The sequence below is a fragment of the Ixodes scapularis genome, unplaced genomic scaffold, assembly GCF_016920785.2.
Source record: "Ixodes scapularis isolate PalLabHiFi unplaced genomic scaffold, ASM1692078v2 PGA_scaffold8__174_contigs__length_109621045, whole genome shotgun sequence".
Classification (NCBI taxonomy): Eukaryota; Metazoa; Arthropoda; class Arachnida; order Ixodida; family Ixodidae; genus Ixodes; species Ixodes scapularis.
In genome coordinates this window covers 61236058-61263317 of record NW_024609883.1, presented here as the reverse complement: position 1 = coordinate 61263317, position 27260 = coordinate 61236058, and the positions used below count along the sequence as shown (strand labels likewise).

General features: G+C 47.6%; 1 protein-coding gene and 1 non-coding gene across 2 annotated transcripts; one reads left to right on the top strand and one right to left on the bottom strand.

Moving 5' to 3' along the window:
* The first annotated feature begins 6246 nt into the window (after positions 1-6246).
* On the top strand, positions 6247-6431 carry LOC115317736. The gene has a single exon (XR_003918111.3). It is a non-coding gene; the product is annotated as a U2 spliceosomal RNA (small nuclear RNA).
* Positions 6432-22501: 16070 nt separating this feature from the next.
* LOC121833522 lies at positions 22502-23675 on the bottom strand. Its single transcript, XM_042286907.1, has one exon. It carries the CDS (start codon positions 23628-23630, stop codon positions 22599-22601), a length of 1032 nt encoding a protein of 343 aa, XP_042142841.1. The 5' UTR covers positions 23631-23675; the 3' UTR covers positions 22502-22598.
* Between the last annotated feature and the right edge of the window lie 3585 nt (positions 23676-27260).

Genomic DNA, 27260 nt, shown 5'->3' with positions numbered 1-27260 from the left:
TTTGCGCAGTCCATGCGTGTGCTCAAGTTCAAGGTATTACTGACGCGTACGTCTATCTGTCATGAAATCACCTTTCTACCTTGCTATATCGCTGCTAAGATTACATCGTCTTTTATAATCGTAGAAAAGGCGTGTGGCGAGATTTGTACTATAGGCGAAGTCGTGTATTAGAGTCGTGATCGTCGAAGACGGCGTACTGCATCTTTTCATTCACTCTACCCTGCAAGCCTATCATGAAGAAAAATAAATAATGATAATAAAGCTTTAGAGGCACCGCTGAAACAGCTGACGGCGGCCTAGAAGCGGTCGCCGTGCTGACGACCCCCTCCGCTTGTTGCAGTGGTTGCAGGTGCGCCCGTGCGAAAATGTCAGATCGGAGCGGTTCCAGTTCGGATCCGCGCGGAGCCGCGTTGTTCTAAACTTGTGGACAGTTCCGATCCGGGCGATTCTGGGTGTAACCAGTCCGATCCAGTGAGACGCAACGCACTGGAATCGCACCGTGATAAGTGGATCCGTTCCGTTCCCCTTGTTCCAGTAGGGTCTGCTTCCAGCCAGCGGGCGCGCACATGCGTGACTGGAAGAGGGGAGGGGGGTGGGGTCGGGCGAGGAACTTCCGCGGTCTCTCGCAAGTCACATAGGGACAGGCGCATCCGCTACGCAGGCGCTGCGAGCGGGCATTCTCCGCGCGCGCGCCTCGCTTTGTCTGTTGCAGTCGGCGACAGCGCTCCGAGAGTTTAGGTTCTTTTTCGCTCTCGCCGGATTGTCGGTCGGCGCTCGCCCGGCGGCGACGTTAGCGCTGCGGGCGCACGGATACTGACGCGCCCATCGTTTCATTAGATGGATACCCATCAGTGTTGCCAATTTAGCGGTTTTCCCGCTAAACTTAGCGGTTTTTGGTTCTGTTTAGCGGGATAAATTATTGTTTTGCAGGCGGCGGGATTTTTAGCCGGTTTTAGGGAACCTTGGCGGTTTTTTAGCGATCTACTGTCAACTATGCATCTTTCATATCCATAAAGACAAGGATAATAAGCCACAGTAATTGTCTTCTCTTACTCTCAGAAATGTTCTGGTTTGTGAAAGTAACACTTGTGACGTCATCAAAACATTAAGGCGTCGAATGTCGGAACATGCCTCCCTGTTTTGTGCGCGCACGTTTGAACAGTAGGAATGTTCCAATTTTCCTTTGACGTTTTTGTCACTGTTTTGTGAAATAGGCGTGGTGAAGTACGCTCAAAAGTTTACAAAAAAAATGGCTGTAAGACTCTAAACCTAAAGACTGGCTACTGGAGGTTCCTGGTGATAGCAGACGATGTGCCGCTATTTCAAAACAGAACTATCTGCGAAGAATTTGGATTTCGTCACGCACGCTGCAACGAAGAAGCATGTTTCGGCCGCTGCACTTTTCTCCTCTGGTAGCAGACGACTCTACGAGTTGAACGGGTCTGACTAGTCACGCACTGCTGAAAGGTCCCTTGCCATGTTCGTATGCGCTCACTCTGCAACTTTGACTTTGGATCACCTGGGTGAACTGTGGCGTGGCGTGACAGATTTCTAGTCAAAACAAAAGAAAAGCTTCCTTTCAGATGGCATTGATATGATCTATACTGTTATTATACGTTTGTCAAGAACACTGATCTCAATGACAATAGGGAGTTTTCGTAGACCGCGCTGCCCCCTCCGCTAAGCGTTCCGCAACGAAGAAGTTGCTACTGCGCCTGCGCGCCGATAGCCTTGACAGTGGAGTCCCCGCTATCCTAGCGGGTTGTGGAGGGCCTTGCGGGACGGCGAAAACGATCTACGAAAACTCCCTAATTGCTGGATCGCGCTTGCCGCTCCCGCAAGTGAAGCCACCGGGCTTCACTCGCTTGGGATACGATTTGCCGTTTTTGCTAGCCTTTGCTGCGGTTTTCCAGCGTGCTGACGACACGTTTTCTACTCGTTCGTCATCATTCGCCGAAGAAGTTTTTTGAAGACTCTGTGTATTGTTGAGACTTGCCGTTGTGAACACGTGGAAAATTTTACGAAAGTGCAGTGTCGCAGGAAAAAGGCACAACGCGTCGAAAGGAAGGGCTGGCGGCGTGTTCAAAGCTTCCTTGGCACGCCGAAGTGCCGTGTCTCTGTGCCTTCGCGCGCTTGGATACCGACCAAGAACCGATGCCGTGTGAATGTGTTTAGCGAGTGCAATGTGCGTGAAGCCGTATCAAAAAGTACAACTCGTCGAAAACGTGTCGCCGGTGTCGCGGCGTGATCAAAGCTTCCTTGGCACGCCGAGTGATGCATCTTTGTGCCTTCGCACGCTTGGATACCGGTCAAGAATTGACGCCGCGCCAAAGTTCTGAACGTGTGTCGCGCGTAGATGCCTTTAGATCATTTATATATATCGGCCACGGAGTTCTGGATCGTCCAGCTGTTCCGGTGAGTTGCTATCAATAAAAGGGGGAGATCTGTACGTGTTCTTATGTACTATATTAATCATGGCTATGTCCCAAATCTACTCTAATAGATTCCGTGGGAGCACGAATAGGGCAACGTTGTGGAGCCAGGGGGGTTTTCGAAAGCAAAAGTACAAGACGGCGAGAATGAAAATCTTTGAAGCGCGGCCGATATGGTCGTGTGCAATCTGTTGACCAATTACAATTAGGCGAGCCGCGCTCAAACGTCAAGTGCAATTAAGTAGGTTGATAATAAGCCAGCACTGATCAGTGATGAGGAGCTGTTGTGCACGGTATTGTGTCAATCGTCTAAGGACGAAAAAAAGACGTACCTTCCCTTCATCTTCCGTCGCTAGTGGACGCTGGATTAAGCTCGTTCCTAAACCGCGAGGGGAAAAGACGCTGATCCAGAGGCACGAACAGCTTCACGCACATTGCACTCGCTAAACACATACACACGGCGTCGGTTGTTTGTCGGTATCCAAGCGTGCGAAGGCACAGAGACACGGCACTTCGGCGTGCCAAGGAAGCTTTGAACACGCCGCCAGCCCTTCCTTTCGACGCGTTGTGCCTTTTTCCTGCGACACTGCACTTTCGTAAAATTTTCCACGTGTTCACAACGGCAAGTCTCAACAATACACAGAGTCTTCAAAAAACTTCTTCGGCGAATGACGACGAACGAGTAGAAAACGTGTCGTCAGCACGCTGGAAAACCGCAGCAAAGGCTAGCAAAAACGGCAAATCGTATCCGAAGCGAGTGAAGCCCGGTGGCTTCACTTGCGCTGCAGCGAACAAGCGGGGAAGCGCGATCCAGCAATTGTCATAGAGATCAGTGGTCAAGAATTAAAGCAAAAAAAAAAGTGTCTAAAAAGTTTTTGCGCTGTGTTCTGGATTTAGCGTTTTTTTAGCGGTTTTTGGGATTCCGAGTGCGGGTTTTTAATTTTTGAGTTGGCAACACTGATACCCACTGTCCTCAGCTTTGAATAATTATAGACATTTTCCACAGGAGCGCCGCCATCTTGAATTGTCGTCACTTCCAGTATGGGCGACGACAAAATAGTAAAACGTTTCAACCTGTAACTAATAAAAAAATAGAGGGGAGCCAAAACAAGAATGTGTGACGGTTAGGTTTATATTCTAAATGTCGTCAATTGACGTGGTGACGGCAAAGTAATCTTTTCGCCCATACTGGAAGTGACGACAATTCAAGATGGCGGCGCCCTTGTGGAAAAGGTCTATAGTGTGAAGCTGCCGATCCATTGCACTTTGGCTCGGCATCTGGATGCGTTTGGCGTTGGTGTGCTTGGTGACAATACTTGGACAACTCGGATACCGCTTGCCCGCCGGAACTTCCTGATGCCTCAACACTAGATACTGTGCTTGTGCGTGCTGTGTGTGTGTTTCGTGCGCCGTGTTTGGTGACGACGCCTGGACGACCGTGTGCGCCGACGGAATTCCCGCTGCGCTCACCACTGGACTCTACAAAAGTATTTCGCGCGATGCCCTTAGCCGTTACAAGCTAGAGATCGTCGCGATTTCAGACCCAGGCGGACTGGGTTTGAAATCGGGACGATCTCTCGCTTGCAACGGCTAAGTTCATAGGACGAAATTCTTTTGTATAGAGTCTAGTGGTGAGCGCAGCGGGAATTCCGGCGATACACCGCCTGGGTCTAAAATTGGGGCTGGAACTGTGCAGTTCCAGGCTGGATACAAACTGGTGCCCCGATTTTGGGTCTAGGCGGAACCGGCATTTTTCATTCCGGCCTGTATCTGGCATTTTCATACGGGAGTGTACCGCGGCGCAAAGGGGTCTTTCTGGTCGCTCCGGTTGCAACAGACGCAGTCGTAGAAAACGTGCTCGTTGCAGATGTCTGAACCAGCCTTTATTTACCGGGCAGTGTGAGCTGGACTACGTTATTGTAGCGTGAGCTACACTGGCCGAGGTTGAGCAGTTTCGCGTGGCTCCTAGAGAGCCGTGCTGCGCATGCGCGAGGAGCAGTGACGTCACACGGCGCACAGCTGGTGCGCCGGAGCCGCCGCGTCCTCCGCCGCCGCCGCCGCGCGCGCCTCGCCGGTCTGCGCATTCCGGAGGAGTGACGTCATAGCCGCGGCAGACGCACTGGCGTCGCCGCGTGCCCAGCTGTGCTCCTCCGTTGCGCAGTAGCCAAGTCTGACGCTGCACCGGAGCCGCTTGATAGGGGTCCATATCACAAGAGCGAATGACATTTTAGCGAACGGCGACATTTGAGCGAATGGTCGTTTTAGCGAATAACGGGGGCGCGCGTTAACCCATCCGTCGCGCTGCGCTTTACGCCGCTTCGTGGCGACAGTCTGCGGCAACTCATTACAAAAATATGAACTCATTTGGCCTACCCGAAAACGCCGCTTCGCGGCGTCCGACTATTCGCTAAAGTGTCGTTCGATGAAACGTGGGCGTTCGCTAAAACGTCCTTCGATCAAGTGAGTGCCTCCCCTTGATAGCGCCTCTAATTTTGTAGCGTGAGCTACACTGGCCGAGGTTGAGCAGTTTCGCGTGGCTCCTGGAGAGCCGTGCTGCGAATGCGCGAGGAGCAGTGACGTCACACGGCGCACAGCTGGCGCGCCGGAGCCGCCGCGCCCTCCGCCGCCTCCGCGCGAGCCTCGCCGGTCTGCGCATTCCAGAGGAGTGACGTCATAGTTGCGGCAGACGCACTGGCGCCGGCGCGTGCCCAGCTGTGCGCCTCCGTTGCGCAGTAGCCAAGTCTGACGCTGCACCGGAGCCGCTTGATAGCGCCTCTCATTTTGTGCGCATGCGCAGAGGTATCAGTGGTGGTATACATATAACGGGGCGTTTGCCAGTGTGGTATAGGCGTAGAGAAGGGGAGCGAAATCGCTGCTCAGCGGCGCAGAAGAGCGGAGAAGCTTAACTCATCGGATCCCGAAGTAGTTACCTGTTGTAGGAAGAACGAACAGAAGAAGGCTAAACGTGCTGCGGAGACATTGGAGCAAAGGGAAGAACGTCTAGCAAAGCGGCGTCACCAGGAGGCTGAGCGACGTGCCCGACCGCTCACGCTACGTATATCCTGGCATAGCCGAGCTAAGCCACTGCAATTTTTCGCTTTGCTCTAATAGTTCTTAGTTCCTACAACGCCGCGAAAGAAAATAAACAAAACAAGTAACGCGCAGCGGAAAAAAAAAAGTTTTTTTAGTAGTTTCGTCGTGTTGCTTCCCCTTTGTTTGTTGTGGACTCAACGCCGACGGCGAGCACCACCTGCTAATTTTCAATGCTCCTTCCGACGCTCCGTGCCTTCGTCGTCGTTGAAGGAGGTCTTTGCTGGGTGATTTGTATCTGTATCGTCTGCTAACTTTCTTGTTTCTTTCGCCGTTGTTCGCGGCTGTTCCCCATTTCTTTTTATTTTCGTCTAGGATGGGAACCCCGACTTCTCTGCAAAGTTCGGAAAATGTTTGTACGGTCATCTTTCTCGTTACTTTTTGTTTTTGTAATGCAGGCTGGTGCGCTTGCTCTGGTAATTTTAACATGTTGTTTGCGCACGTTTTAAAAAATACCCTATTCAGGTAAGAAATTGTGGCAACGCAGTTTGTGACATATAAACGGTAACCTCTTACGACGTGGTTCGAGTAGCTAAACGCTTTTTTTTCCCGCTTCCCAGATGCGCTTCAAAAGCGTGTGATCCCCCTGAGTGGCGTTTGAGACCTCTAAATAAACTGCTCTACCTTCGTTTTTTTTTTTTTTTTTTTTTTACACAAAGTTAGAGGTACTTGGAGATCACAGGAGCCTTGTTGTGGAAGGGTCAAATTTGCTGCAAACAGCAGTATCGCTTCTCGGCCTGTTGGCTAAGATCGTAAATAGTTTCTGTTCTTATCAGCTTAATATCTGATACGGACCTTACTGGTCCGAGATATTAAACTTATTTTTGAAAATGGCGATTACTCGGAGCTTGCCCTGAGGACGCCACGGTTGGCCCGGTTTTGCACTACTTCCGGGACTGGCCTCTTTCCCCTTTGGGGGACAAATGAAGTTTCAAAAATGAGATCTAAAATATCCACCTTTATTTGCGTTGTGATCAATCCATGGCATTTGAGCACTATGCTGCGAACTTCAATAAACTACTTTCGAATTTTAATTTAAGTGAACTACTTGGTTGAAGTATCCAAGGAAGTCTGGGGAGGAGGCAGGCGGGAATGCTGGAGCGAGGGGCATGTTTCTTCTCTCCAGCCTTCTTTTTCCTCGTGCTGAATCTGTTTACCTATCATGGCGAATTCGCGTGGTTCTTTCTGCGCGCTCTCGAGCGCTCTTTCCAGAGCGCGCGTAATCGAGTGGTTGAAAGAGAGTGCTGTGGCCTGATCGGGTGGTTCATTCCGAGGGCGCCTCTCCCTCTCAGAGCGCTCTCTGGCACTCCGTCTGTAGCCGTCGGAGTGCGGAGCGGCGCAGGCGTCACGTGGTACTTGGACGGTGATCACGTGGTTTTGTTGACGTCGACGATGGCCGGCAGTGGTCTGTGGTGGTGTGCGGGGTCCGGCATGACGGTGATTGACGTCTGGTTCTACAAAGTGCTTGTGCATTCGACGGTGCGAGGATTACAACGGACGGAACAACATTCGTTTGCGACCATAACGGGAAAAGCCGACGTGTGAAGTGTTCCCAGTACTTTCACAAAATCGTTCATCTCACGGTGGTGAATCCGCTAAAGGGGTGTCCAAACAGGACACTACAAAACGCACGACTCCGACAAATCGTGAAAATTGAAGCGGGCGCGTCCGCTTCAATTTTCACGATTTGTCGGAGTCGTGCGTTTTGTAGTGTCCTGTTTGGACACCCCTTAAGCCTAACCGACGACGAAACAGCTCGGAGAGCTCGCCGCTTTTTTGCCGGATTTTGTAGTCTCTTCAAAAGATTTTTGAGGTTTGGTAAAAGTGCGTTCAAAGGTTTGTGTTGTAAAATAAAGGAAGAGCCGAATATAATGCACTGTGATTTCTCTAACATTGCGATGCTTGCACGATATTTTGCTGTGAGAAAAATACGGTTTATTAACCATTTTATATTCGCCTGCTCAGTCGTACGCATGACCGCTGTCGCAGCGCGTTCGCTGTCGAAAACGCGATAAGTTGACAACTGTTTCCAAACTGGCCCTCTATCCCGAAAACAAGGTCAGCTATTCGTGCGGGAAGGGTCCACTTCGAAGAAAATGTCGGGGGCATCCTGTTCTGAGTCAGCAAGGCGCGCCTAGCTGGGCTTTGCTTGTGGGCGAAGTCAAGGGAATCACAGGCGAGATAGGCGGGTCCGTGCTTTTTTTTTTTTTTTTTTTTTTTTTTTTTCCCGCTGCCTGAACTCGTAATTTGTACGAACATCCCGGAGAAAAATCTTCAGAGTGCCAAAATAGCAAAATGTTGGCTTTGGATCGTCGATTAAAGTGGATTTTGGATTGCAAAACAGGGTTGCCAAACGCAAGTCTCAAAAGATCACGCGTGATCGCCGAGAAACCGCCAACCGCCTCTCGGTGTGTCTGAACGGGGTCTCTCGCGAACCGCATCCGCAACCGCTTCGCGAACGCGGATCCGCTTCAAGTGTGAATGCGCCCTTTAAAGTTTAAATGATAAAAAGTTAGGGAAAAGTAATTTTTGAGAAAATGGCTTTTCTGATATTTGGACATACCCACACAGTTCCTTACAAAATAATATTGCTCTATCTAATTTTCAACTCTGAAAAAAAAAAAATTAAGTCTTAATTTTTATGAACATTTGAGGGCAAACGTTCGGCAGCCCTCTTGCCTGGTCAGGAATAGACATAAAGCGAGAGATAGGGAATCTAACCAAAAATTTAACTTTTAGTTAGAGTCCCTATTTTTCGCTTCATGTCTATGAACATTGAGAAGAAATGCACATATTTCAAGCGCTTTTTTCTCTCTTCACACTTCTTTCACAAGTGATCGTTAAGGCTCGTTCGCTCACTTGTAACCGAGTACGACCGAGTCGTACGGGCAGAGAGACAAGACCGATTTTTAAGCCTTTTGCGACGTCTTAGGACCAGCTCCGCAGCAGCGCATCCAGTTCTAAGACGTCGTAAGAGGCTTAGAAACCGGTCTGGTCTCTCTCGGTCTTATTCGGTTGCAAGAGTGTGAACGAGTCTTTACCGTGACTGAGGATGTCTCATTTGCAAAACTTTGTTGTTCAACGTTGCACCAGTGGAACGAGGTTACCTGTCGTACAAATAAGGCCCGTACCTTTGACTGCATTGCCAAGAAAAGTTGTCACCGAGTAGCTGATCGTGCTACAAACGACTCATTTGTAAAGCGCTGAAAGATCTCCTTGAGGTAGCCTCGACCTCACACGTTTTTCTTTCGACTTCTGAACAAAGCGTCTCCCGCGCACAACTCCGTAGGTGGCACCGAGGTAACCTGTAGGCCGGGAAATCCCCGATCTGCAGGTTTGAAATTCAACCGAGGCTCTTCGCTGGGAGCGTCCTTCATAGCATTAGTGGTTCTTGAACGCAAGCCCCTCGATTTCCTCGCGTCAAGGAAAGGCGCGAGCGGAGAGCGACGCCGATGCGCTACAGCGAACGCTGAATCGGCGCATCGGCGTGTTTCCCCCTCCGCGCTAGCCCTACGCTACAAAAGAAACCGCCACTGCGCCTGCGCGCCGATGGCCTTGGCTGTAGAGTTCCGGGTAGCGGAGGGGCTTAGCGGAGGGGGAAACACGGTCTACTAAAACTCGCTAGTAACCGACTGCATTTTAGAGCGGCAAATAGCTCCACTAATCGAAGAAAAGTTTCAGGCAGCGGCAATATGGTTATAGCCCGATAACAACCGGTCGTGACCTAATCAGCTGTGTTGGGCCGGGTGGTCCCCTAATTAAGTCTGGTTGCATTCTCCTCAACCTTGAGTTGTGTTTGGTGCTGTACGTGTGTTCTCTGCATCCCACGGGTCATCCCGCCGAAAATAAACGCCCAGTGCAACTAAAAATGTTTGGGAAGCCTGGATGCCTTTATGTGAAGGCGTTGTCCCTCATATTTAGTCGTCTTATGCCAGCATTGCATTCAGGCGACGCTTGATCGGATTGCTACTAGTTTGCAAATAAGCATGCAGGTTCGCCTCAGGACTTTTTGATGAACAGTTCAACCATTTAACGCTTGTTCCATGCGTTGCGACAAACAACGAGTAATACTGGTAGTGGCGTTAGTATACCCAAGCACTGAGAAGGAAGGAGTATATTTACGGCGTAAGAAAAGTGGCCAACGTTTTCAGTAAAATCTGTAGCACATTTCGCGATTTTTTTTTAGATGAATTCACGAAAACTGATGGTGAATTCCGCTCGCAGATCTCGAGCGCTCCAAAAGCGCTCCATTTTGAGCGCGCATAATCCGCTCGCAGATCTGGCTCGATTTGGTCATCCTCCGCTCGTAGATCTCAGCTCGCCCTCCGTGGAGCGCCTCCAACTCCGCCGAACTTGATCTGTGGGATTTCAGAGATCCACACGGAAGTTGACAGAGCGCGTTACGCCATTTTCCCTCCCTCGCCGGTGGCGCATGCGCAACGAGGTCGGTGGGTCCACACCATACCACGGTGGGGCAACCGGCGAGTCGGCGATCGACCGCGCCGTCGACGGGGTGACGGAGTCGAGTCGGTCGAGCTGGATCTGCTCGGATGCGTCGGTTGTCTACGCGGGATTGTGACGGCTCGAACGCTTCCACCTCGCCTAGAAAAGGGACGGAAAGCCAGGACAGGAGCGTGACCAATCGGAAGCGCTGACATCTCTGATCGTGAGAGGAAGAACGGGAAAAAGAACAACAGACGCAAGGTTAGGCCTGTTTATTTGGCCGCCACTGAATTGTTTACTTTTTTTTACACTGCATGCCGCCGGCGTTTTATCGTGCAATAAAGCAAGAACAGATTAGGCAACGGCTGTGCCCGAGCCTGGTTTGTTACCTCTCGGTTTATTAAAGTCGTACCAGCGATCCGACCTCCACCGATTCGCTGTGCGTGCCCCGCCGCTTCGAGGCGGCCGAAAGGTATGTCACGTGCCGAATGCGGACGTCTTCCTCTTTGTTTGTGACATGGGCTCCGTGGTACTTATAATTTCGCCCGGCCTGTGTCGTGTGTTATTTCGGCAGCTAAGCAGTGACAGTTGCCACTGGTCGTCGGGAAGATCAGTCGGCTGAGGCGTTGGGGGGCTCGTCAGGTTCGAGCAGCGGCCATATTGAACGGCCGAGGGGGGGTGGGGGTCGATCCAAAAAGGCGAGTTCATCTTCCCCTCGTCGATTCGGAGCGGGTCCCACGGAGCGGAATTTTGCCTCCCTCGCGGATTTTGGAAGGCGCTCCCGATCTACAAGTGGGATTCACCATTAGTTCAAAACTGTGGAGTATTGATTTCCATCCGTGAAGTTCAGACTTATGGTGAATTCCGCTCGCAGATCTCGAGCGCTCCAAAAGCGCTCCATTTGGAGCGCGCATATTCCGCTCGCACATCTGGCTCAAGTTGGTCATCTTCCGCTCGTAGATCTCTGGCAGCGCCCGCTCCACGGAGCGCCCCAAACTCCGCCGAACTTGCTCTGCGGGATTTCACAGATCTCTCCGGAAATTGACAGAGCGGCCCACGTGATTTCCGTCTAAATCGGCGGTGCGCATGCGCGGCGAGGTTGGAGAGATCGGCGGGCCGGTCGGTGGAGTTGGATCTGTTCGGGTGCGTCGGTTGTTTACTCTGGACTGTGACGGCTCGAACGCTTCTACCTCGCAGATCAGGGATAAAAAGCCGGGAATGTGGAGCGTGGCAAATCGTAAGCGCTGACATCTGTGATCACCGAGGAAGAACGAAAAAAAGAACGACAGAAAAGCCGGAGGCAGACGCAAGGTTAGGCCTATTCATTCTGCAGCCAGTGATTGTTTACCTTTTTACACTGCATTCCATCGGCGTTTTCCCGTGAAATAAAGCAAGATGTGGTTAGGCAACGACCGCGCAAGTGATGGTTTGTTACCTCTGTGTTTATTAAAGTCGTACTAGCAATCTGAACTCCACCGCTGGCAATCGCTGTCCGTGCCCCGCCGCTTCTAGCCGATTCACACGACGGACTGATCCGCGGACGGATTGATCACGTGACGACATATCCGCGGTTCGTCCGTCTCCCAGGCGCATCCACACGAGGGAGACGACGAGCAGACGCCAGTGAGGACGGACCGAACCTGTTCGCACCCCACAGCGCCGCGAAACTCCAACATCGCACAGTAGCACCGTTGTCCAAGAGAGAAATCGACGGTTGCTACCGCGATAAAGAATCGTACGCCGCCGCTACGTACAGATCGAGAACAAAACACCGGGACAGGCTTCGCGCGAAGCGCCACTAACTTTATTAACCCAAAGCATGACAGTGACACAGGCATGATCCTGCCCGAGAAAGCTTCGGCGTAGACGCGACGAACTTCTGGGCTCGCGGAGGGGCGTTTGGAGATGCCTTCACACACTCGGCGCTCGTGCACAACACTCAAGCACACCACATCCACAAGAGAGGGCTTGCTCGGTGAAATCCTGATTGGACGTGCACGAATTATCGCGGCGTGCTAGACTAGTTTTGACGGGAGCTTCTTGACACGGACCCGGAGGAGCACCGGTACCTGCGTCGCGTCAGCCGGACAAAGTTTCTGGAGTTTCTCTCACGCGTGGAACCAAGAATCGTACGACAAAATGAACCAACAAACGCACAAAACGCAACGACGCGCCATTTTTGTTTTGAACGCACAGAAGCAAAATACCAAGAAAACCATGTACCGTTGCCAGACTAAATGCTTTCCAAGTCAGTCTGCCGCCAAACGTCCGCGAGTGAAAAAGGCGCTCGACTTTATCAGTCCGCGCCTCCGCGGAGGAGGCGCGGATCGCAGGAATCGGTGACGTCCCGGTCACGTGGTACACGGTCCGCGGACGAAAATCGCGATTTGGTCCGTCGTGTGACCAAATCGCGTGTGACCAAAGGCGGCCGAAAGGTATGTGACGGTGCCGAACGCGGACGTCTTCGCTATTTGTGACATGGGCGCCGTGGTACGTATAATTCCGCCCGGCCTGTGTCGCGTGTTACTTCTGCAGCTAAGCAGTGACAGTCGTCACTGGTCGTCGGAAAGATCAGCCGGCTGAGGCGTTGGTGGGCTGGTCAAGTTCGAGCAGCGGCCATTTTGAACGGCGGAAGGAGAAGGGGTGGGGAGGGGTGTGGGGAAGGTCGCTCCAAAAATGCAAGTTTATCTTCCCCTCGTCGATACGGAGCGGGTCCCACGGAGCGGAATTTTGCCTCCCTCGCGGATTTTGGAAAGCGCTCCAGATCTACGAGTGGAATTCACCATTATAGAACTCAAAATCGAAACTTTCGACCATTTCGACATTGTACCTTGAAAAACTTCCAATATTCGATTTTTCGAATTTGAATCCTAAAACAAATTCGAATCGCTAAAATTTTTCGATCTATTTATACCAAAATTTGATATCTTCGAACTCTAACTTTCAAAAACCTTAACATTTTCGAACTTTTTTAATTCGAACTTTAGCAAGGTTCGAACATTTCGAAACATTTCGACCTTGAACTGCATAAAAAGACTATTGGCACTATTGGCGAGGAGAAAGAACTATAGGGGGCGCAGTTTCATTATCATCATCATCACCACAAAAAATCACTGTGTGGCAAAGAGCTCAGATTCCAGAACTCGCCAAGCGAACGCCGCATCGTTTCCGGGCTGGCTGCTTATACGTTTGTAGCGATATGGTGCGCACTTGCTGCGTGGCGCAGTGCTCGAAGCATGCTTTTAAACCGGGTATGTGCAGCGCTTTTGGACTGCAGCACACAGGCAACGATGCGGACACTGTCCACCGTCGGCTCTGGTGCAACGCTGCACTCGATGACATGATCGCAGTTGAACTCGTCCTTCAACGAGACACCGCTTGCTTTTGCCGATGCCGGGTATGATTGTCGCAAGAAACAGGGTCACTAAAAGTAAAATAAATAATTTGTGAAAAAAAAAAAAAAGCGCGTAAGCCGGCTACTTACAATCCAGCGCGCAGGACCGACTCGACGCGGCTGGCCCGCCACGTCCGCGTGTAACCGCTCATGCGTTTTTTTTTTTTTTTTTTTTTTGCCTTCCGGGAGGACTTTGATGACATCGAACGCTAGAGTGGGCGAGATTACTTCTATCTTGATGCGTTTAGGAGAAAAGAATAATTTATTTATTTTTCAAAAGCCTTGCGTCGTCTTCTTCCATGGCAGCGAATGCACTAATGACCAAGGACTCACACCAAAAAATATAACGTTTCGGTTACGGTTACGGATACCGCTTCCTGTTGATAACGGTGTCGTTTCGGTTTTTAACGGTTTTAATCTTTACGGTTTCGGTTTCCGGTTACAAGTTTCTAAAAACCGGTTTATTTCGTTTTTTACAATAATTTGTTTAACTGAAATGCTACAGAGCCGTTTTATAATAAACAGTTTAAAGTAGTCCCAGATACCCAACAACGTGAAATTCAAAAGACTTAGAAACGCCTTAATACTTCTGATTGGTCAAAAGTTGCACAGGTTTCTAGCTCCAACGCTTGTTCACTACATCTATTTACATTATATAGTTTGATACCCTAGCATACATATGTTACTTCCGCTACTCGGGGATCTTCGATTTCTATATAATAAAAACGGAAAATAAAAAATACTTTGTGTTCGGCCGCGTTTGTAAACAACCCTAAGAAAGTTCCCACTGGGTGCTGGAAGAACCATTCGCACCTTCTCGTCGCTAAAGTTCATTTGAACCTAATGCATGCAGACGAGTCTTCGCCCACACTGAAGGAAGGAGCAGAGCCTTAACCATCATCTAGTAAAATGCTCCTAAGGAACAAAGTAATAAAATAGAAAGCTGGGCTAGTTGGTGAAAGTCAAACATAATGTAAATGCAGTAGCCCAAAACAAGGACGACTAAGGAGAGGACCGAACAACACAGTAACTACACAGAAAGATGTAAAAATATGTCATGTGTTGTTCGTTCCTTTCCCTTGTCTTCGTTGTGCTCTGGTTGTGCCATGCTACATCTACGTCATGTTTGCTATTTCCAAGCAATTGCCTAGGGTATTCGAAGCGCACGTCTGTCGCTGGCCGATTCTGTGACGCTTGAAAAATAGTGCAATTATATATAACAAAAATAAAATAAAAAAAAGCTGTGGACGCAAAAAATGAAAATAAAGTGCGGGTGTACCCTATATATATATATATATATATATATATATATATATATATATATATGGGTGGTTTCATCTCAAATCGTGCAGGCAAAAAGGGTCGAATTTTTAATTTCGATGAAAAAAATATATGTTATGGCGCCGTTTCTAAAACCGCAGTCGACACAAACCGCAAGTTCGTCCGATTTTTTGTTCTCGACTTATGAATTTTTAAAGAGGCCTCGGCGAAAAGCAGTGTTTTTCACACCCGTCGTGGGTCGGATGTTTTGCTTGATCTCCCGCCATGGATTTTCAGTTCACATTATATTATCTTTTTTCAAGCACTCTGTGGACACATTTAAAAGGCTCCAATACCATGAAATAATTTTAGGCCTTTTTCTTTTTTTCTGTAAAAATGTCAAAAACGCCTCCTCGGTCAATTGTTGACGAACTTTGACAATTAATTACTGGCGATCTACTTGGGTTACACCGATATTTTTTATGTCTACGGAGAGCCCAAAACACGCTCTTTATATTTATTATAAAATTCCTTGGCTGTATAAAATATTCTTTGCGGTACATTTACGTTAATATTATGCAAAAACCAAAAAGTACCATTTTTGTAATTGATTTTCTCAAAAAAACCCATTTTTTATTTTTTTATTTTTTGTTTAAATGTAGATATGATAGTTGTCTACACGAAAATTAAGCCTAGAAAGTGTATATTTTGTTTGCATGTTTTATATTTAGTCCTCAATATCGGAAAAAGACGTCTTTGTTTTGCAAGACCTAAGTCAGACATAGCGACCCATGCGTCTCTATGAATTGTGAAAAAGTTTTCTTGAATTTTCTCTGCATTTTGTAATCAATTATAAACGGATTTTGTGGTATTGAATATTTATGTATGTTTTGATAAGAGCGGGAACCATGAGATACATATCTAACCAAATCAGCAGGCCTAGTAGACTTTCAATAACCAAAAGGCACAGACGTTGTATTGTTTCGATTTATAAACCTTTCAAAGTAAACTAGCACGACTAGCTATTAGCTGTAATATTACTAAGACAAAGAAAGTCACCACATCGTCGACATATTATATACAATTCTTTACGAAACCAAACATTGGGGCTTGTTTATCGCACATCGCACAGGTCACCAGGGAATGTCCTTTCACTTCCGTAATACACAAAAGTGGTGACACAGAAACGGTCCATAACACACAGAGAGTGTGTCACGGAGAGGGGTAGGAAATAAAAATAAATAAATAGGAATAAAATTGCCCAACTCCGATCTTAACAAAAATTGCGTTAAAAAAATAATAAAGTATTTAGGTTCGAGCGGTGGCAAGGCGATAGGTCCACGCCTGGTGGAGAGTCAGACAAAGAAGTCGACGGCACGTAAAGGTAAAACAAAAACAAAAAAATCAATAATTTAATAAAGACGGGAAAACTCAGCCGCACATGGCAAGAACCAAAACCAACTCCCCCGGGCATTCCCTAAACGGGACGCAACCAAATGCATGCGAACACGCTCTCTACATCACCGCCAGGCCGCTACGCCATGACGAAATAAACCCAACAACTGAACAGTGCTAACAAACAGTTAGTAAGAAAACATTGAAAAAAAAAAAAAAGTTTAGAAAAAACCGCACCCGAGAAACAAAGTTCAGCGGGGCGAAGAAACACACACGAGTCGGCCCCACGACATTGAAGTCTGGCAGGATGACGGCGTCCAGATGATGCTCGAATCTGTTTCTCCCTCTATTACGCACATCCACGACGGCTGTGCGGAACTGTAGCTGTACGAAAGAATGTGACGAATAGATTCGAGCAGGCGATGCGCGAGAAGGTAACCGAGACTATGCCTCAAGCTTCATATCGGGAGAGGAGCTTTCGAGGTAGTTTCTGCAGTTACTCAAACTTTCTCTTTCCCCTTCTCTTTTTTAAAAGAACACGTCAGCCGGCGCTAATGTTTCATCTTGGGAGAAGCCCACTCTTCACAAACGGTTATAGTTGACAAGGAGGCTGACTTCGACCCAACTAGTCTCCGGGCAGAATACAAACACAAGTATATTTACCTATACACGCTCGTTTTAATGTCTGTCTCCGGGCTTTGCTGTTTCCAAAAGAGATAACCCTTTATAAGGACACAGCGAGCGGGTTGGTGGGGATAATGAAACTTAAACACTCCCTTCTCGTTTTCTTCCTCAAGTTTAATAGATAACCCTTCGGTGCTATCGGATCTCCCCGGAGAGAGAGAGAGAGCACGGCCGTTTCAAGGTAAGGATTGGGAGCTCAAAGCTAGGGCAAACAGGCGGTATCGTTTCACGCATGCACGGATGGCTGGTTTGAAATTTCCCCACATCCCTAACGAAACCGGCCCATCTTCGTGTGTGCGTCTGCGGGATTTCTGTCCCGCGCCGCCGGTTTTAGCGCGCACGCGGCGTTGTTTTGGCTGGCAGAACAGTTGTTGACCGTCGACATTGTAAGGCCGTGGTGTCCTCATCTTTTCAGGCAACGATTCCTTTGCTTTCCCTTGTGCAATACTCTGATTGACTCCTCCTGGGTGGCTGTCACTGTTCGCCGCGTCAACGACACAATCGTACCAATTCACTCCTCGTGACACAGGGTGCGCTGCTCGCTTTCCTCTCACGGGCCGTCCCATCTAACACAACGAGCGCGAAAGGTCGTGGTCATCTGCTGGCTCCGAAAGGGCGGGACGTTCATGCAGGCTAATTAGGGCCCTGAATCAATGAGACGTCTGCCGACTGCTACACGTTAAAAATTTACGACACCTGCTGGTCTGTTAAGAAGTGTTGCTTTCTCTTTTTGGAACTCCTCCGATGTAGCTTGCCGCCTATATTAAAATTTAAATAATCAATAAATATATCAGGGTGGAAATACTGTATTTCATTTTTAAGTGGGAACGTTGAAAAAAAAGAAAAAAACTATTTCCAAGCTTGTGAAGACGCGCAATTCGCAAGTCCATTTCGAGCCGTAAAAACACGTTTTTGTACGATATTGATGCTTAAATGTAGAACATACAAACAAAATATACACTTTCTAGGCTTAAGTTTCGTGTAGACAACTATCATATCTACATTTGAACAAAAAAAAAAAAAAAAATGGTTTTTGTGAGAAAATCAATTTCAAAAATGGGACTTTTTGGTTTTTGCATAATATTAACGTAAACGTACCGCAAAGGATATTTTATACAGCCAAATCATTTTATAATAAATATAAAGAGCGTGTTTTCGGCTCTCCGTGGACATAAAAAATATTGGTGTAACCCAAGTAGATCGCCAGTAATTAATTGTCAAAGTTCGTCAACAATTGACCGAGGAGGCGTTTTTGACATTTTTACAGAAAAAAAGAAAAAGGCCTAAAATTATTTTATGGTATTGGAGCCTTTTAAATGTGTCCACAGAGTGCTTGAAAAAAGCTAATATAATGTGGACTGAAAATCCATGGCGGGAGATCAAGCGAAACATCCGACCCACGACGGGTGTGAAAAACACTGCTTTTCGCCGCGGCCTCTTTAAAAATTCATAAGTCGAGAACAAAAAATCGGACGAACTTGCGGTTTGTGTCGACTGCGGTTTTAGAAACGGCGCCATAACATATATTTTTTTCATCGAAATTAAAAATTCGACCCTTTTTGCCTGCACGATTTGAGATGAAACCACCCATATATATATATATATATATATATATATATATATATATATATATATATATATATATATATGTATGTATATATATATATAGACACGAAAATATGCAGATGAATGAACAGTACTTCATCGAATGAATTAATGTTTTACGAAACCGCCGAAAACCAAAACAAACGGTTGAGCCAGGATCACTGGTCTCTGTTGTCGTAGGCTGGATCACGGACCGCGGCTTCGGCAGCAGGGGCCGAGTGTCGCCACCGGCGGGCATTGATTGACACCAGCCAATGCATGGGACTTTATGGGAAGAACGAGGAAGAGTGCCGTTTCCCCCGTTTCTAAGCTGATGTCGGCACTGAAACTTTTTCGATGCTGTTCGATAGGCCCGTCAAATAGCTCGCGTACAAAGACTAAACTGGCAGCCCTCGCAGTTTTTATAAATAAATATTTTGTGATCAAGAGTGACTCCGCTGTAGTGCAGCTCAATGAGGCGAGAGTTACCTAGAGTTACCGCGGAGTCGGTGGCGGTTTCGTTGAGTTGGGTTTAGCAGACGACAAGCTCGAAGGCTTTGCTACGCGGAATTCGCTCACTCCCGGAAAGCCGCTGTCAAGATGGAACTTCTTTGTCATTCATCAACTTCTGGGCTTCCCCGAGGACGGTCTCATTGACGGCAAGTTCCTCTGTTCACTCCACTACGAGAGCAAGCCTGCCAGCTCAGCCGAAGGTGCTAAGGTATGTTTAATTTTTTTTTTTTTTTTTTAAATCGGAGTTCGAACGTTTGACGAATGCCGATTTGATCTTAAACACCCGACATAAGGATAGCAGCACACCATAAAATACTCGCCCCCAGCACAGCGTACATGCTTCAATATTCGTGCTTTTGTGCGTTTCTCCCATAGACTTGCGTGTATTGCCTGGTGTCAAGCAATGGCCGTCGAGTGTGACCCAATCGTTTTATTTTTTTTTTTTTTCGATTCATGGATTGTTTGCCGAAAAATTTAAATTTAGTTGTAAATAAAACAGGTTTTTTTTTTTTGTGGCTTTTTTGTGGTGTTAAGTGCTCCTAATAGCTTATTTTTTCACGGTTCGCTCTGACACAACAGGTTTCGGTTTTGTTGCCGTGTGCTTCTTCCAGAAACTTCCTTCCCAAAGATTCGCCTAATGCCTTAAAAGCCTATTTTTTTTTACGGGCACGTAAATAAAAAAACACCTCATGCAAAAAGGAAAAAAGAAAAGAATCGGTATAGATAAGTGTTTTGTTAAGATTTATTGTACGGTACTCTAGAACATTCCTATATTCGTAGTCTGAGCGCTGTCATCTTTGCCTAATGCGCAACACATCCTGAGCATCTGCTACAGCTCTCTTTAGACAAATATATCAGATTCGGTGCATGTGTTCAAAAACCAGTGACACGCCTTTTTTTTTTTTTTTTCGCCTGGGTGTTACAGGCTGAAATGCTGCATACCAAGAAGCTTTGTATTTTTTTAAGGGCAGCTCCGGAGGTTTCTCGAGCTATCCAAACAAAACACATTTTCAATATCTACCCACGCTTTAGACTTTCCGAGATCCTATTTATTATATCTGAATTCTAAAAATAGCTATATGAGAAAACGGTAGACGAAGGTGATGCCCAAACCAATATTCAAATTGTTCCGCGCCCTCCAGCCCTTACCAAAATGGCAGATCTGGACTTATATATAAAAAAAACAAATATGGATATATAAAAAATTGGGCAGATCTGGCCATATCAAGCACATCAGTTTATATAAGCCTTATATAACCAGATCTGCCCAATTTTTTATATATCCATATCTGGGTCTGCCAAATAGAGGTATATCTGCCTCCCATATCAGGGTGCTTTTTTATTTTTATTCTTGCAGATTTGTTCTTAAAAAAAGTCATGAAAACTAAACTTATGCGGTTTCTGCGAGTGAGTAATACGCCCAGGGGACATTAAGTGGGCGCTAAGCTTTGCGATTACTCGGGTAATTAATCAAAATTCACTAATGAACTTTTCAATTAGTGAAAATAGACATACGGTTCCAATAAGCAGCTAGCGGGGCGTCGTCCAAAATCCCTAAATCAGTCATTTTCAGAAATACATTCAGCGCGTGAGAAGCGCACTAAAGCCACCACTCGTGGAGCAGGTAAAAGGCTAGCGGATTCGGTGAGGCGCTCGCGCAATTTTTCTGTCTCTTTTCTAGCCCCAGCCTTGTACCTGGTCCACGAGTGGTAACTTCAGGGCACTACTGCGCTTCACACGCGCTCAGTCTTTCTAAAAATGACTGGTTTAGGGGTTTTGGACGACGCTCAGCAAGTTTCTAATTAAAACCATATGTCTATTTTCACTAATTAAAAGTGAATAATTGAATTGCATTTAATTAGCCGACTTATCGTAAAGATTAGCGAACTACATAACGCCCCCCTGGGCGTATCACTCACTCGCACAAACCGCATAAGTGTAGCGTTCACGGCTTCTTTCAAAACAAATCTGCAAGAATAAAACAAAAAACAAAAACCGGTATCTACCGTGCTGGTAGTTGCCTCTTCGACCCTCCACAGCGGGAGCAATGGTAAACTGTGCCGCGCTCGGCTGTAGCAATTACCCGGTTTCCCGACGATCGTTTCGTCGGCATGAACCGCGAGACAGAGTGTCCGTCAAGTTAGAGAAAGTACGAGCGGGAGGAGAGGGATACGTCCGCGGATGACCTAGCATTGTCTACCAGTATTTCGCAAAACCGTAACAATCTTTCTACAAGCGACTCGTAAAGCCGCTCGTCAAATTTTGGAACGCGTAATTAAGAGTCTGTGCTGCTGTTGTTTTTTTGGTGACACGTCAAAACTTTGTCGGCGGCATGTCGAAACTTTCTGCTTGTATCGCAATCGCACCAATGCCGAAACATTCTGCACATTGATTCTCCAGGCTGCCAGGAGATAGACACGGACTAAATCTAGAGGTAATCTGGAAGAATACATTTAGGAAAAACGATGAATTGTCACGAAGTAGGTTGCAGCGCACTTACGTTGGCGAGACGCGACTTGAAAGGTGTTGTCCGAGGGAGATGTCGACACGGCCACGGCAAAACCACCACTCGAACACAGAAACGAGAAGGTGCCCGTGAAGATTCAACACGTAGCACAAGCTGTCGTTTGTAGAACCGAACACTAAACGCATCACAAAAGATTCTTGGGTTTCTTAGAAGAAATCGCTTGCAGAAGCAAACATACGCATCTGCCACAGAGGGAGAATTCACACGCCAAACTAGGTCCGGCTAAACGCATTCCGAGATCGGCAACGGCTAATGCGTCATCCGTCAAACCACGTGACCACTCACTCTTTACAACGCTTTCAGCTTAGGGAGAGAGAAAAGGATTGAAAAAAAAGCCAAAACGGGGTTTCACGAAGAAAAGGCTTTTCTTTTGAGGCCACAACGAGGAGATGTGTCACTTGTAACGAAGGTTGACAGTGCTGTGAATGCTATGTGTGGCCTTGGGCGCCAGGCAAGTGCGATGTCCTGCTTTGTCACCAGATTCTAGACTGTAGTCACGTGACCCTAACCGGAGACACGATTGGCCTAAAACACGCTTAGCGTTTACCCTGCTGTCAATACCGAGTGAACATACAGCTCAATTAAGTGTAGCTTTTGAACTCAAAACGATGCGAGTTTCAAGATACTATGTTTTACGCTGTATAACCTACATTAATTTTAACTGAAAAAAATTAACGCGACTATTTTTTTTGTGCATGATGTCGACAAATAAATAGATAAATAAATATGTATATATATGTATATATATATATATTTTTTTTTTTACCAATACATTTAAAATCACGTGTACACTGTTTCAATTTTTTCTTTTTTTTTACGAACGAGTTATACATAAAAGACGCCACGGACAGCACATTTTCCGACTTTCAGCACACGATGAATCGCCGTCGCTCGCTAACGAACGGATGCGACGCTGCGCGAACGGTTTTGAAAGAGCTGCGTATTGTACTCCGGGCGCAATGGCTTCCGTTCGAAGGGAAAAGGACTCGGGACGGCGAAGTAGCGTCTTGCATCTTGAGTAAGCTAACGGTTCGTGTTTACCCGCTCAATTTAGCGGGAAAACATGAAAAAAAAAAAAAAAATTAGTTTCACTGCCAGATTTCGCGGGAAAATTGACGTCGCGTGACATACGTACCAATTCAATTTCTCGTTAAATTTAGCGGGGTGGTGGTGGTGAATACGTTTATTTAAAGAGAAAAATATATATCTCTGGAGACTCGAAGTTTTCATGACGCGGTGGCCTCAAGGCTTGGCATCGTCTCCTCGGTTAAAGGTGTTAGATGGAGTTTCCCAGGTCTCCCTCAGAAATATACTCTAAGAGAGATCTGAGGATCCTGGTCTTGCGTGAGGTGTCGCCCGCTGGGTGCGACCAGTCCTGCAGTTTTGAAGGTCTTTCGTCATTCGCCATCTTACTGAAGATGAGTGTTCTGAGGGTGGAGAGGGCCACACATTCCCAGAGTATGTGTTTAAGTCTGGGAATGGATTCCTCGGCTTGACACCGCTGGCATCTGGGGTCGGGAGGGACAGCGTAGGGTTGTTGTTTCTTAAGTCTTGCCAGGTCCATTTGGTATCTGAACCTGGGTGTGACTGCTCCTCCTGTGCGTATGCGGCGGAGGATCACCGATTCTTTTCTCTTGAATTCTTCCCTAGGGAGAGGATGTTGTTCTGGGGTCCATGATCTTGCCAGAAGATGTTTTCGTGTCTTCTGGGCTAACCTGAGTTCCTCCCTTGGATCGTATGGGGGAAGCTCAGAGTATTGTTGCTGTGGTGTTGAGCCTGCCGTGGAGGACTGAGACAACAGGGACGGCTGTGTGAGATTCCTCATCGCCTGCTGTGCAGCCTCATGGGCTAGCTCGTTGCCCGAAATGCCTTCATGCCCGGGAGTCCACTTGACATTAATTTGAATTTTCTTGGATCTGTATAGTGAGATTGCGAAGGCGAAGATAGCGTCAATGGTGGGGCTAGAAGAGGACCTGTATTTCTTGAGTTCTCTGATGGTGTCTTGCGAGTCGGTATAGACGATTAGCTGTTGTTCGTCTTGTAGATGGGGTACTGCCCCTCGGATGGCTTGCAACACCGCCTCCCGTTCGGCGAAGCCCGGCGTGTGGTGGCCTCGAGGGTTACCTTGAGTCTCTGTCCAGGTCGCATTCCATTGGATGTATGTGGCTGCTGTTGCCCAACCCATAGAAGAGATGCTGGCGTCCACATAGGCGATCATGTTTTTTTCGTCCTCAACAAGCTTAGCCAGCTCCTTCTTGTGCATGCGAGCGTAGTGTTCTCGTCTTTTCTTGTGCCGCGCAGCGTCCATGTTTCTTGGGAGAGGTTTGCACCCGTGAGTTACGTCAATGAGTTCCCACGGAGCTTTGCTCGGCGATATGGGGGCCTCTTCTTGTACCTCGATTCCCATGTACTTAGCAATTTTTCTTCCCTCGGTTGTATGTTGTAGACGGGATAGCTGAGCCTCCTTCTGTTGGTTCATAAGGTCTGTGAGTTCTGGGAGGAAGATGCACTTGCTTACTTCCTCTGCCGAAGTGTGGCGTGGGACCCCAAGGATGGCTTTTCTTGCTCCGTTGATCATGCTTTTAAATCTGGAAAGATGGGTTTTCGTGAGCCGGTAGAATCTCGCCGCATAGGCTATTTTGTATACTAGCACTGCAGTCACGAGTTTTTTGGCTGGTTTTTCCCCAGCTCCTCCCATTTTCGTGGATATTCTTCGGACGAGATTGATACCTTGTTTCCATTTCTTGGAGATCTCGGCCAGCCAAGCTTTGCTTATTCTTGGCTTGCACCCAAAGTTAATTCCAAGGATTTTAACAGAGTCTGCTTTTTGGACTGGGTCTCCCGCAAAGGTAAGACCTAGGTTTTTGTTGTCTTGATTGCGGCCGTAGATGGTATATTTAGTTTTTTCTGGCGACAGGAACATTCCCACATCAGCAAGATATTCTTTAATGGTGTCGAGTCCCTTCTGCAAGGCGACAACTTGGGCTTCGGGAGGCCCTTGATGCGTCCAGATCGTGATATCATCTGCGTAAATCGTCGCCCTGAGGTTGGGTATTTTATAAAGTTTCCAGAGGAGTGGTGCCATAACGATGTTGAAAAGTGTAGGTGACAACACTGCGCCCTGAGGAACTCCAATGTTATTTTCTTGAAGGGTTCCTTCTCCACACTCTTTGTCATATCCAGCTCGGATTTTGTAGACCCGTCCCGAGAGAAATGATTTCACAAAGTCTAGTTGTTTACCCGTGAGGCCTTGCTGCTCCATCTTGCCAATGACTGATTGATGGGGGACAGAATCGAAAGCCTTCTTTATATCGATAGATACAATCACTCGCATTTGTTTTTTTCCTGGGTGCATGTCCACGACGTCTGTGTATATCATCTGCAGACTGTCCTGTATGCACAAGTTCGGTCTAAATCCGGTTTGCGTTGGATGAAAGATGCCGAGGGTTTCAGCGTTGTGCTGAATCCGTGCGAGTACCATTCTTTCCATAAGTTTTCCCATGATTGAGGTCAAGGAAATAGGTCGGACGTTTTTGGGGTCAGTTGCTGGCTTCCCTGGTTTAGGTATTGGTGTGACCAGGGACACCTTCCATTCTTCGGGAAGTTGCCCGCTTTCCCAGATTTCGTTAAACCATTTGAGGATAACAAGACGGGTGGCCAGGGGTGCGTTTCTGAGCATGGGCACTGTAATTCCGTCTTCTCCAGGTGCACTCTTGCTTCTGCACTGTTGTATCGCCGCTCCGAGTTCCCACTCTGTGAAGGGGAAGTCTTCCGGCTTGTGTGCAGGTCCCGAATGGGTTGGGTGGTAAATGATTTCCTCCGGTTTCGTTGGGGGTTGTGGAAAGAAGATGTCTCCCAATTTGTTGAGAATTTCTTCAGTTTTTTCATTGGAGAGGAGTGCGATGACCGGGACAGGGCTGACTCCTTTCTTTTTTCCTGACATGGAGTTGAATGTCTTCCACACGTCTCTAAGGTTGGTTTTCTCGTCGAGGGACTCGCAATACCCTAGCCATCTGTCGATGGATAATTTGTTTGCGTATTTGCTTGCTTCTTCCGTTAAACGGTTGACCTTGTCTAGGTGTTTTTTCTCTTTCCCTTGTCGGTACTTTTCTAAGGCTCTGGTCCTTTTGTCCCATAATGCGAGGAGATGGTAGTCTGGTTCTGGCGTGTCTTCATAGACTTGCCTTACTTCTGTGGCAATCTTTGTAGCTGTTGCGAGTAGTGCGGTGATTTGACATGGTTCCAAGACATCTCCTTGTTCTTTGAGGTTTTGCCTATATTTGTCCCAGATTATTGTTCTCGTTGGCCTTTTTTGCTTAAGATTATTGCCTCCAATGGCGACGTCCATAATGATGGGGAAGTGGTCGCTGCCCCAAGCGTCCTGCGTCATATCCCAGGTTATCTTGCGAGCTGTTGTCGGTGTGGCCAGGGTGACGTCGATTATGGTGTCTAACTGACAGCTAGTTAGAGAGTGTCTCGTTGGTCTAGTAACATCGTTGATGAGTTCGAGACCTCCAGCTTCTATTGCTTCCATAAGTTCTTTGGTCCTGCGGTTTTGCTGTAGATTAGCCCAGTCCTTGATTCTGGCATTGAGATCCCCTCCCATGATGAGGTAGTCGTCTGGATATTGATCCTTGAGATAATTAAGCCATGAGTGATCATATGGTTTCGAGGGACAGGCGTATGCAGCTGCAATCGTTAGTCTTCTTTGAGTGGTCTGGAGTGCGACTCGTACTGCTACCACCTCTTGGTAGTCAGTGCACCAGTTGTCTGTATTTATGACAATGAAGGCTAACTTTCGACTGATAAACACATTAACCTGAGCCTTCACCTCCTTTTCCCCATCATTGTTACGTCGCCCCGCAGGAACGGCGCGTTTTATTGCTGGGTTTGCTATCTTGTGGTAGCCAGAGAGGTCAATTTCATCAGTGCGTGTTTCTTGCAAGAGTAATATGTCGAACTTGTAGTCCTCAATTCTCTTAAGTAGTTCGGCTTTCCTTCTTGAGAGGCTGCGACAGTTCCATTGTAAAACTCTCAGAGGTGCTTCTTTTGTTCTTTTAGTGGGCATGTTGGGGTAGTGTCGTATTCATCCCTAGCTTCTGCATTACGAATTGTTGAAACTGCTGTGTTTCTCGCATCTGCTGTTGCATCAGCTGTATCTGTCGGAGGACGGTTTCCCAATCGCTTGGGCTTGCGTTCTGTGTAGGGGTAAGTTGAGGTTGGGGTTCCTCTTCTGTTGTTGGTACGCTGCAGACAATCTCCTGCCTGGAGGTGTCGCGTTCTTGTTCTTTCTTTTCGCGGGCTGCCTTGCGCGCTTCCATAGTTTCCTGAATGCGTTTTGTTATGACTGCCTTTCTAGCTTCCCTCTTTTTATTGTCTTCTTCTTCTTTCCTTTTGTACTTGGCAAGTTCCGCTTCAAGTTGAAGAATCATGGACTTGCCTGATTTGGCCTCTGCTTCAATGGCTCGGATTTCCTCTTGCCATGATTTTAGTTCGTCGTTTTCATCTCTGTGGTATCCCTTCTTGTTTCGGTGGTGTAGGGCATGTGCGTAGTCGCCAGGCCTCCTGCTGTTGCTACGGCGGTGCACTGAAGTCGACCGACTGTGAGACACCTTCTTAGGTTTGTGCGAGAGGCTTCTTGATGTTTCTCGAGCCGACGGCTGCTGCGATGCGCGGCTCGCGCTCCTGCTTCTTCCTCTGCCTGGAGTAGAATTTGGGAGTTCAGGGTATTCTGTTATTGTGACTTCCGGGGGTCGACTCTCAGCTGTGGCTCCGCCTTTTCCTCCTGTCCCCTGGCTGCCATTGCTTTTCATTCCTATGGCTTTAGCTTGAAGTAGCTTGTTGGCTTTCAGGCGTGCCGGGCAGTTGGGATCTGTTGCTATGTGGGCGGACGAGCGGCAGTTGGCACAGTACTTGCGTTCGCGCATACGTGTCTTTC

Excerpts from the sequence above, each read along its gene's own strand:
- LOC121833522 (XM_042286907.1), bottom strand. The coding sequence starts at position 23,630 with ATGGACGCTGCGCGGCACAAGAAAAGACGAGAACACTACGCTCGCATG.